This window comes from Schistocerca nitens, chromosome 10, assembly GCF_023898315.1.
Source record: "Schistocerca nitens isolate TAMUIC-IGC-003100 chromosome 10, iqSchNite1.1, whole genome shotgun sequence".
Taxonomy (NCBI): domain Eukaryota; kingdom Metazoa; phylum Arthropoda; class Insecta; order Orthoptera; family Acrididae; genus Schistocerca; species Schistocerca nitens.
The window spans coordinates 28251176-28267803 of NC_064623.1; the positions used below are offsets into that span (position 1 = coordinate 28251176).

The 16628-nt window shown below is 39.3% G+C and overlaps 1 protein-coding gene across 1 annotated transcript in view; it reads right to left on the reverse strand.

Annotated features, from left to right (window-relative positions):
- Positions 1-10002: 10002 nt before the first annotated feature.
- The window catches only part of LOC126210261 (fibrillin-2), a 129177-nt gene continuing 122551 nt past the window's right edge, over positions 10003-16628 (reverse strand). Inside the window, exon 5 of the mRNA XM_049939451.1 lies at positions 10003-11950. Within this exon, the coding sequence (XP_049795408.1) occupies positions 11844-11950 (107 nt within the window). The 3' untranslated portion in view covers positions 10003-11843. The remainder of the gene's footprint in view (positions 11951-16628) is intronic.

Here is a 16628-nt window from a genome sequence, read left to right on the forward strand (position 1 = left end):
TCTACAATCAGGGTGGAGTTCTATTTGCCAAAAACTTGCGCGCATATCAATCGTGGATAAAACTTTAATTCCATGGAAATGTTGAAGAAGTTCATCTAAATTTTGTGGACGGTCAGTTTCAGGAATAATAATATTATTTATCTGTCTGGAATCCAGAACCAAACGAATTGACCCATCCTTTTTAAGAACAATGTGTAATGGGCTGGTATAAGGGCTGACTGCTGGCTCAATAATGCCCTGATCTAACATGTATTGAAGTTCATTCTTAACCTTGTCTCCGTAAGCCAAAGGAATAGCGTACGTTTTCCCGCGAAATGGTGTGTGTTCTTTTACTTTAAATAAATATTGTAAGCCTTGTATAGTTCCTGTGTGATGACTAAACACTGTAGCATGTGAAGTCAAAATATGGTGCAGCTCTTCTCTTGCAACGTCATCTGGCACTTCAGCTTTTTTAACCTTTTCATTAATTAATTCTTCGCTACTAATTATATCCTCCATCGCGTCTCTGTATCTATTGTCATTGTCATGAATAAACACACTGTCGTCATAATGCTCAACGAAAACATCAGAAGTAAGAAACCTTAAACATTTTGTATCTGATTCAGATCTTGCCAAACACTCGAAAAATTTCAAACATTTCGGCATTCCGGCAACAGTCAAATTCACACTTCCTTCTTTAAAGTTCAAAATTGCCTTATGTGTGTTAAGAAACTCCATACCTAATATAACCTGTGTACTGAGTAATGGAACAATAATAAAATTAGCAGACAATTCGTATCCTTGACAAATGAAATTTAGGTTGGTCTGTTGTTTAACTTCCACACCTTTTCCAGAAATCGCTCCTCGAATTGTAGTTTTAAAAATAGGTAACACAGGACAGGCAATAGTTCTTTCACATATACGAAAAACTGATTCACTAATGACGTTCAATGGGCTCCCAGAATCTAAAACTGCAGTGAACTTATTCTTACCCACACATACTTCAATAACAGGATGTAAAAATGCGTCTACATTATTTTCCTTTTCGTCTAACAAAATGTCTCTCATGTCTTCCAGGCGTACGTAGTGTAAAGTCGTAGTGTCATTACTTTCTGAACCGTCTATATTGCTGCCAGAAGCCGAAGCTGCTAGTCATTGTCGATTGTTTGCGTCACGTCTTTGATTATTCCCGACATTTCGCGGATCAATTTCTACTATTTCCACTTGTCTCTCTGAATTTCTGTCACGCGGAGGATGCCAATTAGGTCCTTCCTGTCTGTTAGATGCAAATTCTTGGTTGTGTCTGTTATTAAAATTTCTGTTTTCCTGTCTGTCTGCATAACTACTTCTTGTATAATTTCGACTGTCACTTCTGAAATTATTGTTAGACCTACTACCCTGGTTATTTCTGTAGTAAGAGTTTCTATTATTGTATGAATAATTTCTGTCTTGATGATACCGATTACTGTTTCCGTATGATTGATCATTCCGGTACGAATTACCGTTATTATAATTGTCTGTGTAATTTCTGTTAGAACGTCTGTTATTGTCATAAGGCTGGTATCTATTGTCCTGTCTGTTACGTCTGTCATTCTCAAAATTACCCATATAACGCCCGTTCCGATCACTATCCCTTTTCTCTGAAAATCTATTGTAATTACTGTTACTGAAAAAGTTACAAGAAGTCCCGTCGTCGTTGTCATACTCAAGTTCTTGTAACAAAGCCTTAAAAGTCTCAATGTCGTCTTTACATCTTCCAGCTAAAGCAATTTGTCTTATGGATTGTGGCAGCTTAGTTAAACAAATGCGAATTAATTCAGTCGGGCTATAGGGGTTGGACAGGAACTGATTCTTTCGAATCATGTCTTCAAAGTATTCTGCCGGTGTGCGGAACTCAGACTGTTTAAAATTACGCTGCATAATCAGACTATGTTTGACTCTGTCTTGTGTGTTTTCGGACCAATATGCCGATAGAAATGCATGATAAAAATCATTCAGATTATTACACTCTCTAATGAGTGCGCGCATCCGCGTCGCCGGTTCGTTTTCTAAATATCCACACATAAATTCCAGTTTGTGACTTAGTGGCCAATTTGGTGGGAGTGCGTACATAAATTGATCTAACCATGCACATGGATGTATGTCATTCTTAGAATTGCGGAAGATCTTAAATTTCCGAACAGTCAAAAAGTGTTTATAGTCAAAGTTTTCGCCTCGTGGCGACAAAGACCTACCGCGTCTGTCCCAGTTTGAATGTCGATTATTGTCAAGTTCGCGCGCCTGGCGCTCTCTTGTTGCGTCCCATAAATGAAACAAATTATCTTCTTCAAAGCCCTCTGCTATCTGTGATTCTAAATTTCTTCTGCTGTCTGTTCCTACGATTTCGCCTTCAATTTGTTTGACTTGCTTTCGTAATGCCCCAACTTCCCTTTTAACGCGTTCATTAAATTTTCCCTGATTTTCAACATGCTTATTTATGTTCTGATACTCTTCGGTTTCTGCAAATGGCAATGGTGCTGTATCATCTGAATCTCTGTCCCCATGTAAACTAAGATTTGTCAATTTATCTGAAATCTCCTCAACTCTTTCCGATAAGTCACCTATTTTTTCTTTCTGTTTATTTACGTCTTCCGTAAGTGTCGCGACTCGGGATTCAGTGTTGACACATTTGGTAGTTAACTGTTCATATTGTTGTGTTAGATTATTTATTCTGTCATTTGGGACGGATTCCTCGATTCTCTCAAATATTTCTTTCTTATCGTGTGCACGTTGTAAATTTAACTCTGAAAATTTTTGTACTATCACGCGATCTCTTTCTTCCTGTTCTCTATCCTGTTCCCTTTGTCTAATCTCTACTGCAATTAATCTATTATTGTGAGAATTCAAAATCGGTTGTACTTCTTCTCTGATTTCTTTCTTTAACTCATCTTTCATATTTTTGAAACATGTCCCTATTCGTGAGTCTAACTGTGTTTCCATTGTTTCCAACTCTGTTTCTAAACGTGTTGCCACTGTTTTTAATTCAGATCCTAACCGAGTTTCCATTGTTCCCATCTGTGTTTCCATTTGTGAGTCTAACCGTGTTGCCAAAGTTCCCATCTCTGTTTTTAATTCAGATCGTAACTGTGATCCCAAATTTAATATTGCACTCATCAACTGCTCCGTATGATCTGGTTCGAAATTCTTTTCGCCCCTAACATTTCTCGCAAAACCAGTTTCCTTCGTCATAGCTGTAAAGCTATCTGTGTTCGATACTATTACAGAATCTTCTGTCGTTAATCTCGTATTCTGTGAATTTTCTGATTGAGAAAAATTTTGAAATGGTTCCGGACTATTTTCCCGACTTATTACATTGTTTTCCACTTCATTATCCATCATACTGTTTTCCTCTGTTGGCGAGTTCGCCATGTTAACAATTTCGTCATTCTCACTATCCATCATTTTTGCCTTTTTCATTGATCGCGTGATCATTTACAAAATATACAAAACTCGTCACTATATGAAAATTACACACAATGACACTTTATCTCCAACAATACCATTCACACGAAATGTTTCCCTCAAACACGATTAACGAACAATTGAAATCTTCCTAACTGCACAACATTGTCAAACCCGTAGACAAGACAACAGAAATGAAATTTTGCAAAAAAAAAATACCATTTGAAGAATGACAATTACCAAATCTACACATGCAAAATAGACTACAATTGCTAAACTACAAATTACTACAACAATACTACTGTCTACTATTTCTACAATCAGAAAAATTCCAAGGGACGATCCGAAGCAGCGGTCGCCACGTGCATGGGGGCTTAATTAAAATATAATGAAAATAATTTTTAAATTTTTAGTAGCTGTTTGTCCGATTACGAAGTCTCGTAAACGGTTGGCCCTGACTAGTATTATTACGCAATCTGACTGCTTAGAACAATAACAAAGAATGAATGGAAATTTTCATTAACACAATTAATTAATTAAGTCCCCAGCAACTATAAAAACCTACGAAACCAAAGCACAAGTGTAACTGTTCTGTGTGTGGAAGTATGACTCAACGTACGCATCTGGCACGGTTCTTCTTCAATAACACAAGAAATTTTAAATATCATTTATACTGAATTAATTAAAGAAAATAAAAATACCATAATTACTCAAGAAAACCAGAATTACACTCTAATACAAGAACACAAGCCAGATGCTTTGTTGACTGAACCTGTAATGACGCATTATTTAAAACATGGAAATAATGAAAAATAAATCAAGTTTCGTTACCTTCATATATTGACCAAAATCACTCTCATCATTACAATATATCTCCACACCGACTCGCTATTACCACATCTCAACAAGAACTTTTCAGTATCACATCTCAGCAAGCACTCCCTACAAGCACATCTCAACACGAACTGACTACTACGAGTCCTCGACAAGCACTGCCCACTACGACATCTCAATAATCACTGCCAGTGGAGGCGGCGGAACAATGCTCTCTAGCGATCTCTGGCGCTGTGGCTCAGTGTAGCCACCTTTCACTAAGCAGTCAGAATTGTAAAGAAATATTCGCAGTTCAGCCTATAACTACACTTGTAAATATTATTGTACAAAGTCAAGACCGACGTTCGCCACTGATGCTGAATTAAAGCTAAGTATTTAATTGCATTCCTGTCCACTATTTTCTGATCACCTAAGATGTTCTAGATACATCCCGTCTTGTTCATTGATCGTCACGTCAGCCTACCTGATCAGCGCGTCCAATAAATGGTCACACCTCGTGATCAGACTAGGAGTCAAATGGCGTGACTCAGCCGAGTCACCCCTTTTCCGTGAGGCCCATGGTTCAGCTTCATACAGAACACGTTACATTACAGCTGTTCGTATGTGAGGTCATCCACAAGCTCTTTGAAATTTTATACTTTGAAACGTCCCAGAAAATCAATTTAAATATTCTTAAAAGATTGCCGTGATATTTCTATCTTCTTCTTTACCGGTATTCCAAACAGTCTTCAAGAACCTCTCTGGTTTGTGGACGGGTAAACACATTTGCTTTCAAATTTTCGAAATTAAGCCTAGTGTACTTCTGAAGTAAGAAAGTAAATGCTGAGTCACATTTAACGCTTTCACAAAATTCTTAATAAGTCCAATTTTATACGAGGACCTGCTGAAAAATAATGCCTCTGAATTTCTTAAAGTGAAAACTGTTAAACCTTTTTACAATGCGCGTTTTTCAGTAAGTTCCATTTTGAACAAAAATAAAACAAGTAATTTTTCATAGAAATTCTATGGTTACATGAAAACTCGTACTTTAATTTACTTTCGAACATAATTCTCACGAATATTAAGACACTTATCATATCATACAACGAACTTGTAGTACTACGTTTCTAGAAATCTGCCGCCTGAGTATAGCTTTCGATAATTTAATCGTTCTGTAACAGTTGCATAAAGCACACTTCTTCATAATTATGAGCAATTGGATGGTGTGTATGGAAATGGGTGATGACTAAAAGAAGGAATACAAATGTGCATGATGGGGAATGACGTGGGTCAACCATCAGTGGTAAATGACAATTTTGTGCAGAAAGTTGATGAAATAGTGAGGGAGAACACATGCTTTACAATTTCGACAAATGTGATGAGTTTCCTCAAGTGTCAAGAAGTGTGCTTTATTCAGCTGTTAGTGTGTGAGGTAACGGGCGAGTTGTGGCGTTCCGAGTGACGCTGCCGCACAGGGCACGTGGCAGGCCCGAGCTCGTCAGCAGCCGCGTGCTGCCTCACAGCGGCCAGAGCACGTCGTCCAGGGAGCACGTGGCTGGCAATTCCTTGGTGACGCTGTGTCGGTCAAAGAGTCTTGTACGCCGGGAGAGCGAAAAATGGCGGACTTTGTGAAGCCTTAATGGCAGACGTTTCACGGTTCATATAGAAATTAATTGTTGCGACCCGCCAGGTTAACCGAGGCCACTAATGCGCTGCTTCCTGGACTCGGGTAGGCGCGCCGGCCCCGGACCGAATCCGCCCGGTGGCTCAACGACGGAGGCCGGTGTGCCAGCCAGCCTGAATGTGGTTTTTAGGCGGTTTTCCAAATCCCCCTAGGTGAATACAGGGCTGGTCCCCACGTTCCGCCTCAGTTACACGGCTCGCATACATCTGTACACATTTGCACTACTCCATGGATTACACTAGAGACAGACAGTTGGGGTACACTACTTCTGTCCTGGGGGGTGGCGGCAGGAAGGGCATCCGGCCACCCCTTAAATTAACCTTGCCAGATCTGATTAACCATGCCGACCCTGTGTCATTGCGGGAAAAGACACAAGCAAAAGAAAGAGAGAAATAGAAATTAATTGTTGCAAGGTGAATCATGATACCTCAAAAAGAAACTTGTACATTACCATTATTTGCACGACGATTCTCATGGTGTAATCAGATTTTAATTATCTTTATTAGTTTAAAATTTAGTATCTGACTGTAAATTATACAAGTAACACCCAGTAACAAATATCCAAAATCTAAACGACTCATCCGGTTTCGTTGATCGACGTGTCTTTAGGAAGCTATTACTGTAAACCTAAATTGGTATAAATTACAGGCGTGTAACTCGAATAGTACGTGAGTTATTGGAGGTCAAAGTGGCCGATTACTATCGATCGCGTCAGGCCGTAAGTACTCCACAGTTACACGAAAAAACGGTAGCAGCATGCTTATAAATATGTTTATTCATGTATGTCTTTGTTTATATCCGATGTATACTATCCATGAAGAAATTGGTCAATTATTTACTGTGTTTTAGAAAGCACAGAGACGTTAGTCTACTGGCCTACTTTAGCTTGCTATTCCTTTGATATAGGTCTATTTAATTTGATAAGTTCAAATGGTTCAAATGGCTCTGAGCACTATGCGACTTAACATCTATGGTCATCAGTCCCCTAGAACTTAGAACTAATTAAACCTAACTAACGTAAGGACAGCACACAACACCCAGCCTTCACGAGGCAGAGAAAATCCCTGACCCCGCCGGGAATCGAACCCGGGAATTTGATAAGTATTTAATAATGTGTGTTAGAGCGTGTTTATGGTTCAGCCATAGGAATATTTATTTAATTTCAATTTATTTAAATGTAAATCCAGTATTTCGAATGTGTTTCATTATATTTGTGAGTGTGCGTTGGCTTGGAGACATGGCGGGAGAGATCTAGCCCATCACAGCGCTCGTGAATGGGGAGACTGGATGGAAGTGGGAGAAGAGTACGAGAGAGGACAGGAGAGTCGTGGAGTATGGCGCGAGGGACACACGGTGGCGAGAGAGACTTGGAGTGTGCAGCGGTTTGCGTATGGTCGCGTGAGGTAGCAATACTTCGGAGTGCGGACTTGTGAACTTGTGAGATTTCCGAGGTTTCTACAGTGAAGACGTAGTATGCGTTTAGAAGTGAATATCTCGCGAGATATGTTGTCGTTCATAACTAATTACGAGCAGTAGCAATCTACTGTTTCGCTGTTATTCAACTTATATTTTATTTAATTGCTGGACCATCGACACCAATAAGTGTTTTGCAGAAATATACCACATATTCAAAAGTACTTCTACATTCGTACTCATCATTTAAAGTCGTTAAGATAGTACCTGCAGATTTTATTTATTGCAGTCTTTCATTTATAAATTTGTATGTTACATTCATAATTCGCAATTGCCGAGTAATGGGAACCTTCGACCATTCGATTCATGTGTATATTCATATTGTATACTGCAGACTCAGCAGTATTTGGCTTGTAATGCGGCAACTACGTATCCCGGCCACTAGACAACGAAACCAGCCAAAACTTTTAATATTCCAACTCTGAGTCTGAGGGCACGTAGTTGAGGACCACACACCCACACCATTTTAATTTTATTTGAAAGCCCGCAACTGGTATTTTAAATTATCGACAGTTATGGTCAGGTGGCAGATTTGTACTAGAATTGTATTCAGTGCGGTTTGTATGATGTGATAAATGACTTAATGTTCGTGGGGACTACGTTGAAAAGTAAGGTACATGCTTTCAAGAAAAATAAAATTTCTAAGAAAAGCTGAATTGTTTTATTTTTATTTCAAAAAGGTACTTATTTTAAAAAAGCAGGCCTAATACATCAAATAAATGTTATTGACATTCTACATCTTTTTTCTTCGTGTCTACGTATTTCCAGTCCTCTGCCGCCAGAGGGCTGAGAACTGTAGAGCGTAACATTGTGGTGTGTGACGTAACTACGTCGGTGCTTGAGAAACAGAGAGGTGTAGTCGAGTTTCGAATTCGCAGAGTTGGTCCACACGGGGCGCAACCCGCTCCTCCAGCATGGCGGCGCCAGCCCACACAACAATGCGACGTCTCGGGATGACAGCCATCGACCACCTTCCGTACTGTCACGATTTGGTCCCATTCGATTTTCATCTGTGTCCAAAACTTAGCGAGCACTTCGAGGACTTGGCTTTGATAGTGATGGAGCGGTGCAACCAGAGGTGAGGTAGTGACTCCGTCGAGAAAGTCGAACATTCTTCAGTGACGGTGCCAACAAACTAATCTCTCGTTGGGAGAAATGTGTTCGGCGCCAGGGCCACTATGTTGACAAATAAATTTGTAGACATGAAGAATAGAGATGTAGAAAGTTAATAACGTTTGTTTTATTTAAAAACCCTAAAGAGTTCCCACATAAAAAATTCTGAGGCGTTACTGTTCCGCACATACTCGTATAATTTACATTAATTTGCCTTGCGTAAGTTGGAGTATTCAAACTTTGGTTTTATATTCACGCAAAACCCTGTTCCATTTTCCGCTAATTGAGATTGGATGAACACTTAATACAGAATACAGTCGTATGGTACCCGTTTTTGGTGCCTGTCCCCTACTTTACAACCTAAAAGCAACACATATGCATCTTTTTACAGCACGAGCAACAGAACTTTTCCTGGAAGAATTTCGGCACAAATATAGCAGAAGGTAGTTATCTGCGCTACACGTTTATGACACATTCTTACAAATAGTAGACTACCAGCTCAAAATACATCAAAGCAGCATTCTGGAGTAAATACTTCAAGAAGTATCACAACCCGACCGCCACATTGTAACAATTCGTAACACATGAAGACGCTCACCCCGGTCACAACGAGATGAAGACGTGCAGACCTTGTACCCGTTTAAGGGACGATGCAGTGAGAATTAAGACAGACTCAGACAGTACTGGGCACGACTTTTGTGAAAAAATCGTAATTACGTGTGATGGATGCAATTCAAAAACACACGACTTTTAATGTCAGTCACACATACAAAGGCCATAAACAGAGATCTATTAACATAGTTCTTAAAACTCTGAACAAAAATTAGCACTCAAATTTGTAGAGGCCTGAAATACTGCAACAGATATGCGCTGTGCTATTATTGAATAATAAAATGGAAGTATGAGCAGGGCTTTTCTTCTTAATTATCAAATAAAATAAAACGACGGGTTTTCATGTGAGCTTGTTACTTCATGGCACCTTCCAGATAAGAAGTGGTACGACGCTCGTTTCATTTACGTTAACATATATGTTTCTTTGTTAATCCTGGATCACAAATAGTGTACAACATTTTGGATGCTTAAGGTCGTGTACAATAAATTAAATGAAAGTACTTTTCTCTACTAAGAATCTCCTTTACGTACTGAACGTTACTGGAAATAAAGTCATATGTATAACGTTACAAACTTTTATGAGCGTTTAATGTACTGCGATGTTGCAGGAAGTTGAGTTGTTGTACACAGTTACCAGTCGGACATAATCCAATCTCACACTAATGCTGGTCTCAAAGATTTTAAAATATACCCAAATTTCATGTCTGGATACCTCAAATTGCTCCCTAGACAACGAAGACTATATTGTTGCTTTTCCAGTAACTCACATTGTTTACTGCTATCTTTTGCGCGTTTAATTTTTCTGTTGCTTTGACAGCAGAATATTTACAAGTTTATTTTGGCTGTATGGTACAGCAGCACAGAAACTTAAATACAAAAATCAAAATAAAAAATAAACAAGTTTATTCTTTGGTATTACAATAATCTTTGGTCTCATTTCATTGAAATGTACGCACTGATATTAACTAGAACAAATTCACAGTATCAATTCGTATTTTGCCTGTTTGTTGTTGACACATCAGATTGTCCCAGCAACTACCTAAGTGAATTAGCGCCTTTGCTGTACATTCAGTAAAGGCACGTTTCCACATGCAGATCTGAAGTAGCGTGTGCACACTCCCAAATTCAGATCGCGTCACTCTAGTGGTGCCACTTTTCGTCATGCCACTGAAAGCTTGAAGACGTTTTATGCTTGTGATGCCACTAGCCTTCCCCCACCACCGAACAGCATCGCACAACTACCACCTGGCTGCCGCATTCCAAAACACCATCAGTCTGTCAGTCTCTTTATATAACCCCACCACATAATGTAACAGACAGGCGAAACAGTGACCCATTGAGAAAAGCACGTTGATGCAGTCTGTTTTGTACATTTACACATGGAATAGATTACGCTTTCAGAAAAAAGCGTGTCACTCTATCTTTTGTGCGCATTAGACTATTATGTATCTGTTTACAGAATCATTATATTCCCTATATACAATACATACTTGATGACAGTTGTGTGTTTCAACATTTATCATATGAGCAATCAATGACAAATTTACGAGTGAATGTATAGGTTCACATAATCTGATCTTTGTAAAGCTCTTCTTCTTATGGAAATTCATTTGCAACTAAAAAACGTGGTTGATTAATTAATAACAGAGGTTTACTTTCGCAGTAGCTCACTGCTCTGCTAAAAATGGAGAAAATTAAGTATCTGCAGTCGACGGGGATCTATCATTCAATGAAGGTGGCTTACTCAGAGTCTAGTACTGACGGTAGTATCTGCTTATAAATGCACTTAAATGTCTCAAAACTCGAGTCACAAGAAAACTTTCTGTGAGCTACCCTATAATCACCTTGGTCTGAGTTAAGCTCCTGATGGGAAAAGAACATCTACAAAGTCAGCGTAATGCAGTGAGTACTTAAAAGCGGGAAGTAAGAGGAAAGTTCTGTTTTCATTGATTTTTGTAAATTGTGATATCTTGGTACAGTGAACGTTTGTGTGTATCAGCGTACAGGGCAATTCAAAATGAATTTAGGGATTACAAATGTTTCGTTAAATAAATATTCGTTTCATCATCACACCTTATTATACGTCGATTATATCTCCACAGACATACCACAACTACTATTGTTTCTTTCCGATGATTCGTTGTAACGCTACAAGATTATATACAAAAACGTAAATGAGAAGAGTCAAACCTAGTGTGCACAGATCTGCAGCCTGCCACCTTAACCCTCTGCGCAAACGTCGCTAATTGATAGCTGGCGGTCTCAACAGGCTCCGAGAACTTCGATGCTCGATTCTCTAAACACCTTGAGGCACGTATCGTAATGAAGCAGCATTGTTTGTGGTATAAGCTTTCTTTGTGAAATGTATCTTTGCTGTGAATATATTCTTCTTTTGTGAAATAGATCGTTGCTCTATGTGGCTAGGAGAACAATGCTGCTACCTCCATAGGGCATTTGTTTTTATAGACAGACGATGACAGGCTGTTGTTAAGTGCAAAGTATCCCAGTATATGCTGAGAGTCAAGTCTCCCTATTTTCTATAAGCGTATCCTTGTAACTTGGTTGGAAGTACCCTCTGCCCCACTCTAGACAGTTGTTTTGGGTCTACTGCTGATTCAATGGGACTCGGTAAGCGCCGTCGAGCTATGGTAGTGTTGAGTAGTCCCAGCTGGCGGTTGGACTAAAAGTGAAGTAGATCTAGGCTAGATCAGCCTAGACTGGACTAGGTCTAGGAGACGGCCATGAGGCTGCCGCTGACCCCCAATGGCTGCAGGCTGGGGCCTTCGTCTATCTCCATCTGGAAGATTGGGTTGCTGAAGTCCCGCTGACCTGCAACTAACCATTCACATCTGTCAGAAATTTGCCATGTCGTAACATGAACAATTAAAAAAAATATATAATTAAATTTTCCTTGAGACATACGAATCTCAACTTTATCTACGATAGTGATAGAAGCTGGAGAAATGAATTAAATTTTTGTGCCAAATCCAGGACTTGAACACAAGTCTATTGTTTACCCGGCAGATGTGTTAGCCTTTATACAACCACAGCAGCGTGGGTAACACAGCTGCGCAGACTAACCTAGACCAGAGAGGGAGGGCTCATTGCTAGGGGATGGCTTCGGAGTAGGCTAAGGCATCTGCCTCGTAAGAAGGAGGCCTGCTTTGAAGTCCTGGCTGTGGAAAAAAATTGTAATTCATTTCTTCACCTTTTATCATTATCGTAAATTCAAATAATGTTTTGCATCATTAGTAAAGTTCGTGTTTATTGATTGGAAATCTCTGGTCCAATACTCTTTTTACTACACCAAACTGGCATGTACAGTGTTTCCTGAATTCTTAGTGTCTCCAATCGTGAATTGCATAATGCAGCGTGTGTACACTGGCCAGTCTACTGATTAAATTAAATCAATTAAAAGCAACTCCAGTTGCTAATAAGAGCATCACTAGGTCCACAACTGGTTTCGGCCTTCACATGAGGCCATTTTCAAGTGGCTCTGAAACTGCCGTTGTAAAAGCTTAATAAGGTGGATGAATAAATATTTTACATATCACGAGACAAAAAGGAAGCACAAAGATAACATACAACTTACATTATGCTGTAGAGGAGCAACGCCAATCGATAAGAAAAGTAATGTGTCCGATGACATCGTCAGAAAAATGTACGTGTCAAGATTATAAAAACTGTACAGTTTGGTACATTAGAAGTATTGACATGCTTTATGTTTAACACTTTTGTGATCGATGAGATACATACACCCCACTAAAGTAATACGCAGTTTTTAGTGTTGGAACGTATTTCTCGTACCTGTCTAATGCCAGCATGTAACGAGATGCTTCTGGAACTTGGAGAAAAATACTACGGATCATGGGATGTATATAAAGAAGGCTGTGGGTGATCAAATGGGGCGGCGTGTGTTTACAGTCCGTCTGATTCGTGCAAATCAGATCAAATCACCATCTTCTCTATTCCGAGAATATCTGAAGCAACTAATTGTGTTTTCTTGTACATTACAGACATGGTTTTGAAATATTACTACACACCTCAATAATTATGCTGGTTTCTACATAATTTGTATGTTGTGGGACGTATATGCTCCAGAAAACTTCATAGAATGTAGGAAACATTGGTTTGTGTGGTACGTCAAACCCGTCTTCAAATTTTATCTTGAAAATCTATGTACGATATTTCATGTATTTTCATGTCAGGAGACTAAATGTGTTTTTCTACTTACTCGTTATACTTTTTCCATAATTTCTATTCTGATAAAATCGTTGTAACATTCAAAAATAGACTCTGATAATCTTACAGTAGGTTCAGATGGAAAAACTTCATCGATTTTCAAAATCGATCAGCTTAAACTTATTGGCAGTGAAAGTATATTATTTACCAGAAAGGAAGTCAGCTTTCGACTTTCTCTTTTTCAAACATATGAAAAATAAATTTTTACCATGAAAGGGTTAAGAAGAGTTATATTTCAACACATCGTAAATTTCAAATTCCATGCTTTAGCACTAAGAGGCTAAAAGTAATTATTAGATTTAATAAAAGTGGAAAATATTTGCAACAGACAGAGTGTCCAAGTTGAGGGTAAAGTTACGACTTCTAGTGTACAAAAATTAAAACTCAGCTGTCAGTAGAGGGTGCTAGCAAAGTGTGGACTGCTTGAAAAATGATGTTTACGATCATCTGGATGCAGCAACGAACTTCCGGAGTAACTTCAAGGGAGCTAAATTCCATTACTTCAATAGCATATAGTGGCAGCTGAAAGTGTCTAGAAGGTCTTTTTATGTTGTGCAGGATGACATAATGGGCAGGTAATAATGACACGGAAATATGAAGGTGTACGATAAATTTCGAAATAACGTCTGTATTGATTTTTGGCAATAGAAAGATTTAAAAAATTAATACTGGTGCTCGACTGTCAAATTAATATTGTTATGCATTTTACTAGAGGCTTTTAGAGACTGATGAATTTCTGTGCCTCCTCAGGCTTTCCCAGCGGATCTGTTGCAAATACACTTCTCGGGTTCACCGCCAGATCGCTTTGTGGAAATCCCACAATATTTCGTCGACGCAACTGCTCGACATCTTCAGGTGGTGGCAGTTGCTGCTGTCACTGTTGTGAGACGTGTCTGATGATAATCGCGCTACGGCGTCGGAATTTTTCAGGCCAGGAGCAGGTAATACACGAGCATACATATTGCCTGCTCCTGGCCTCATGAATTCCGACGCCGTAGCGCGATTATCATCAGACACGTCTCGCAACAGTGACAGCAGCAACTACCTCCACCTGAAGATGTCGAGCAGTTGCGTCGACGAAATATTGTGGGATTTACACAAAGCGATCTGGTGGCAAACCTGAGAAGTGTATCTGGTGAATTTCTGCTTGTGAGCCACGAAACAAAATGAGGACATCATCAAAATAACGTTTGTAGCACAGTGTACTGTCATTAATTTCAGGGTGATCTTTGAAGAATTTATTTTACAAATTACTAACGAAAATATGTGCCAGTTTACCTGCTAATGGAGAACCCATAGCTAATCAATCGGTCGGAAGGTAAATCTTGTAAACTGTTCAGTGAACCCCAACCTGTCGTGCCTTAGAGCGTCATTTCAATCTAAGAAGAGGCGCCATTTGTCACTTTTGTAACATTTTTGCCTGTCCCACCAATGATTCCTTTATTATTTAATTAGTGATCCGTTGTGGCTTCGCATGGGTATCTACAGTTGGACAAATTGTCTGATGTATCAGTGTAGATTATATACAGAAACATTCCTCATGAGTCAATCTATCTTTTAACGATCATACCAAAGTCCCTATAGTAATTCCTAAGATTATCCTTCACAGGTAGACAGAAAAATGCAACGGAGCTTTAATTTTTAAGCTGTTATACACGGTGTAAATTTTAAGTTGACAGACCAGAATAACTCGAAAAATAAGCTTGATACGAAAAAACGTGTAGAATCTAAAGTTGATTATTTTCGAGGGGGACACTTGCTGGAGCTAAAATTAGCCCGCCACCCCAGTCCCCTAGGGGTGGGGTGGGAGGCAAGTTTAAAATTTCAAATGGGAACCCCCATTTTTTATTGAAGAATCAGATTATAAATAAGAACAACGTACATTTTGTCTTAAACATTTGTTTTCAATTCTTGGTAGTTGGCGCTGTAATTCAAGAAAATCCATGTTGTCATTTTAGGGTGGAAAATGGTTACAGATAAATAAAAAATACTTATTTACTTAGTAACTTTTGATTGGCTGAAACTAAAACTCTCCCTCTCTCCCCGTAGGGTGGGGTTTGAGAAAGAGGAATTAGAGTTTTACAAATGTTGACCCAAAAAAAAATAATATGTGGGTCAACATTGGTAAAACTCTAATTCCTCTCTCTCAAACACCACCCTACGGGGAGTGAGGGAGAGTTTTAATTTTTGCCAATCAAAATTTGTGAAGTAAATAACTATTTTTTATTTATCTGTAACCATTTACCACACAAAAATGAGAACATGGATTTTCTTGATTTACAGCGCCAACTACCAAGAATCAAAACAAATGTTTAAGACAAAATGTACATAGTTTTTATGTATAATCTGATTCTGCAATAAAAACAATGGGGGTTCCCATTTGAAATTTTAAAGGTACGTCCCGCACCACCCCCTCGAAGATAATCAACTTTGGATCCTACACATTTTTATGTGTGAAGCTTATTTTTCGAGTTATTCTGGTTTGTCAACTTGAAATGTACACCCTATATAAAGCAGAGTGTATGTATGTATGTGTGTGTGTTTGGGATCTCCTTTGAAAACACTGGATCGATTTCTACCAGATTTGGCAGAGAAACAGGAGGACTCATGAGTACCATCACAGTTGGATTTATAGCCTCCTAGCTCAAATAGGAGTGGAGATATTGGCAAAAACGTGTTTACTGAGGCCCTGGCGTATAGGCTGTCCTGCTTGTTGTGTGGGAACAGTATCAACCTACCAGATCAACCTTCTTTGCAGGGTGACGTACATACAAGGGGTAAGAGACGGTTTTGCATCTCTGACAGGTAGGCTGCACTTCATGACAGGAGTGTTGTTTTGCAGTAGTACTGACCTGATTTATTGACCTGCTTTGCATGGCTGTCTGTACATCAGAGTCAAATAAATTATTTTCTGGTGCTCCTTGTATAGCCTACTCTGCATGATGGGCATGTTGTGGGAGTGGTACTGACCTACTTTATTGAATTGTATTGCAGGGACTACATGTGCTGACTGCCGTGTCTAGAGAGAAGTTGATGTGTATATAGGAGGGGGTGCAGAATGAAAGGGAAAAGGATATGGACAAAGAGAGGGGAGGAGGGGGTATGCACGAGGCAGGAGGAATTTGGATCGAGGTGGTGGGTAGGTGAAGAAGGAAGAGGGGGGTGCAAAGATGAGAAGAGAGAAAGAGGAAGGAGGACATTGTCAGAAGAATGGGGAAGAAGATATGGTCAGAGGTAGAGTGGGTGGGGGGAAATGGAGAAAGAGAGGGGG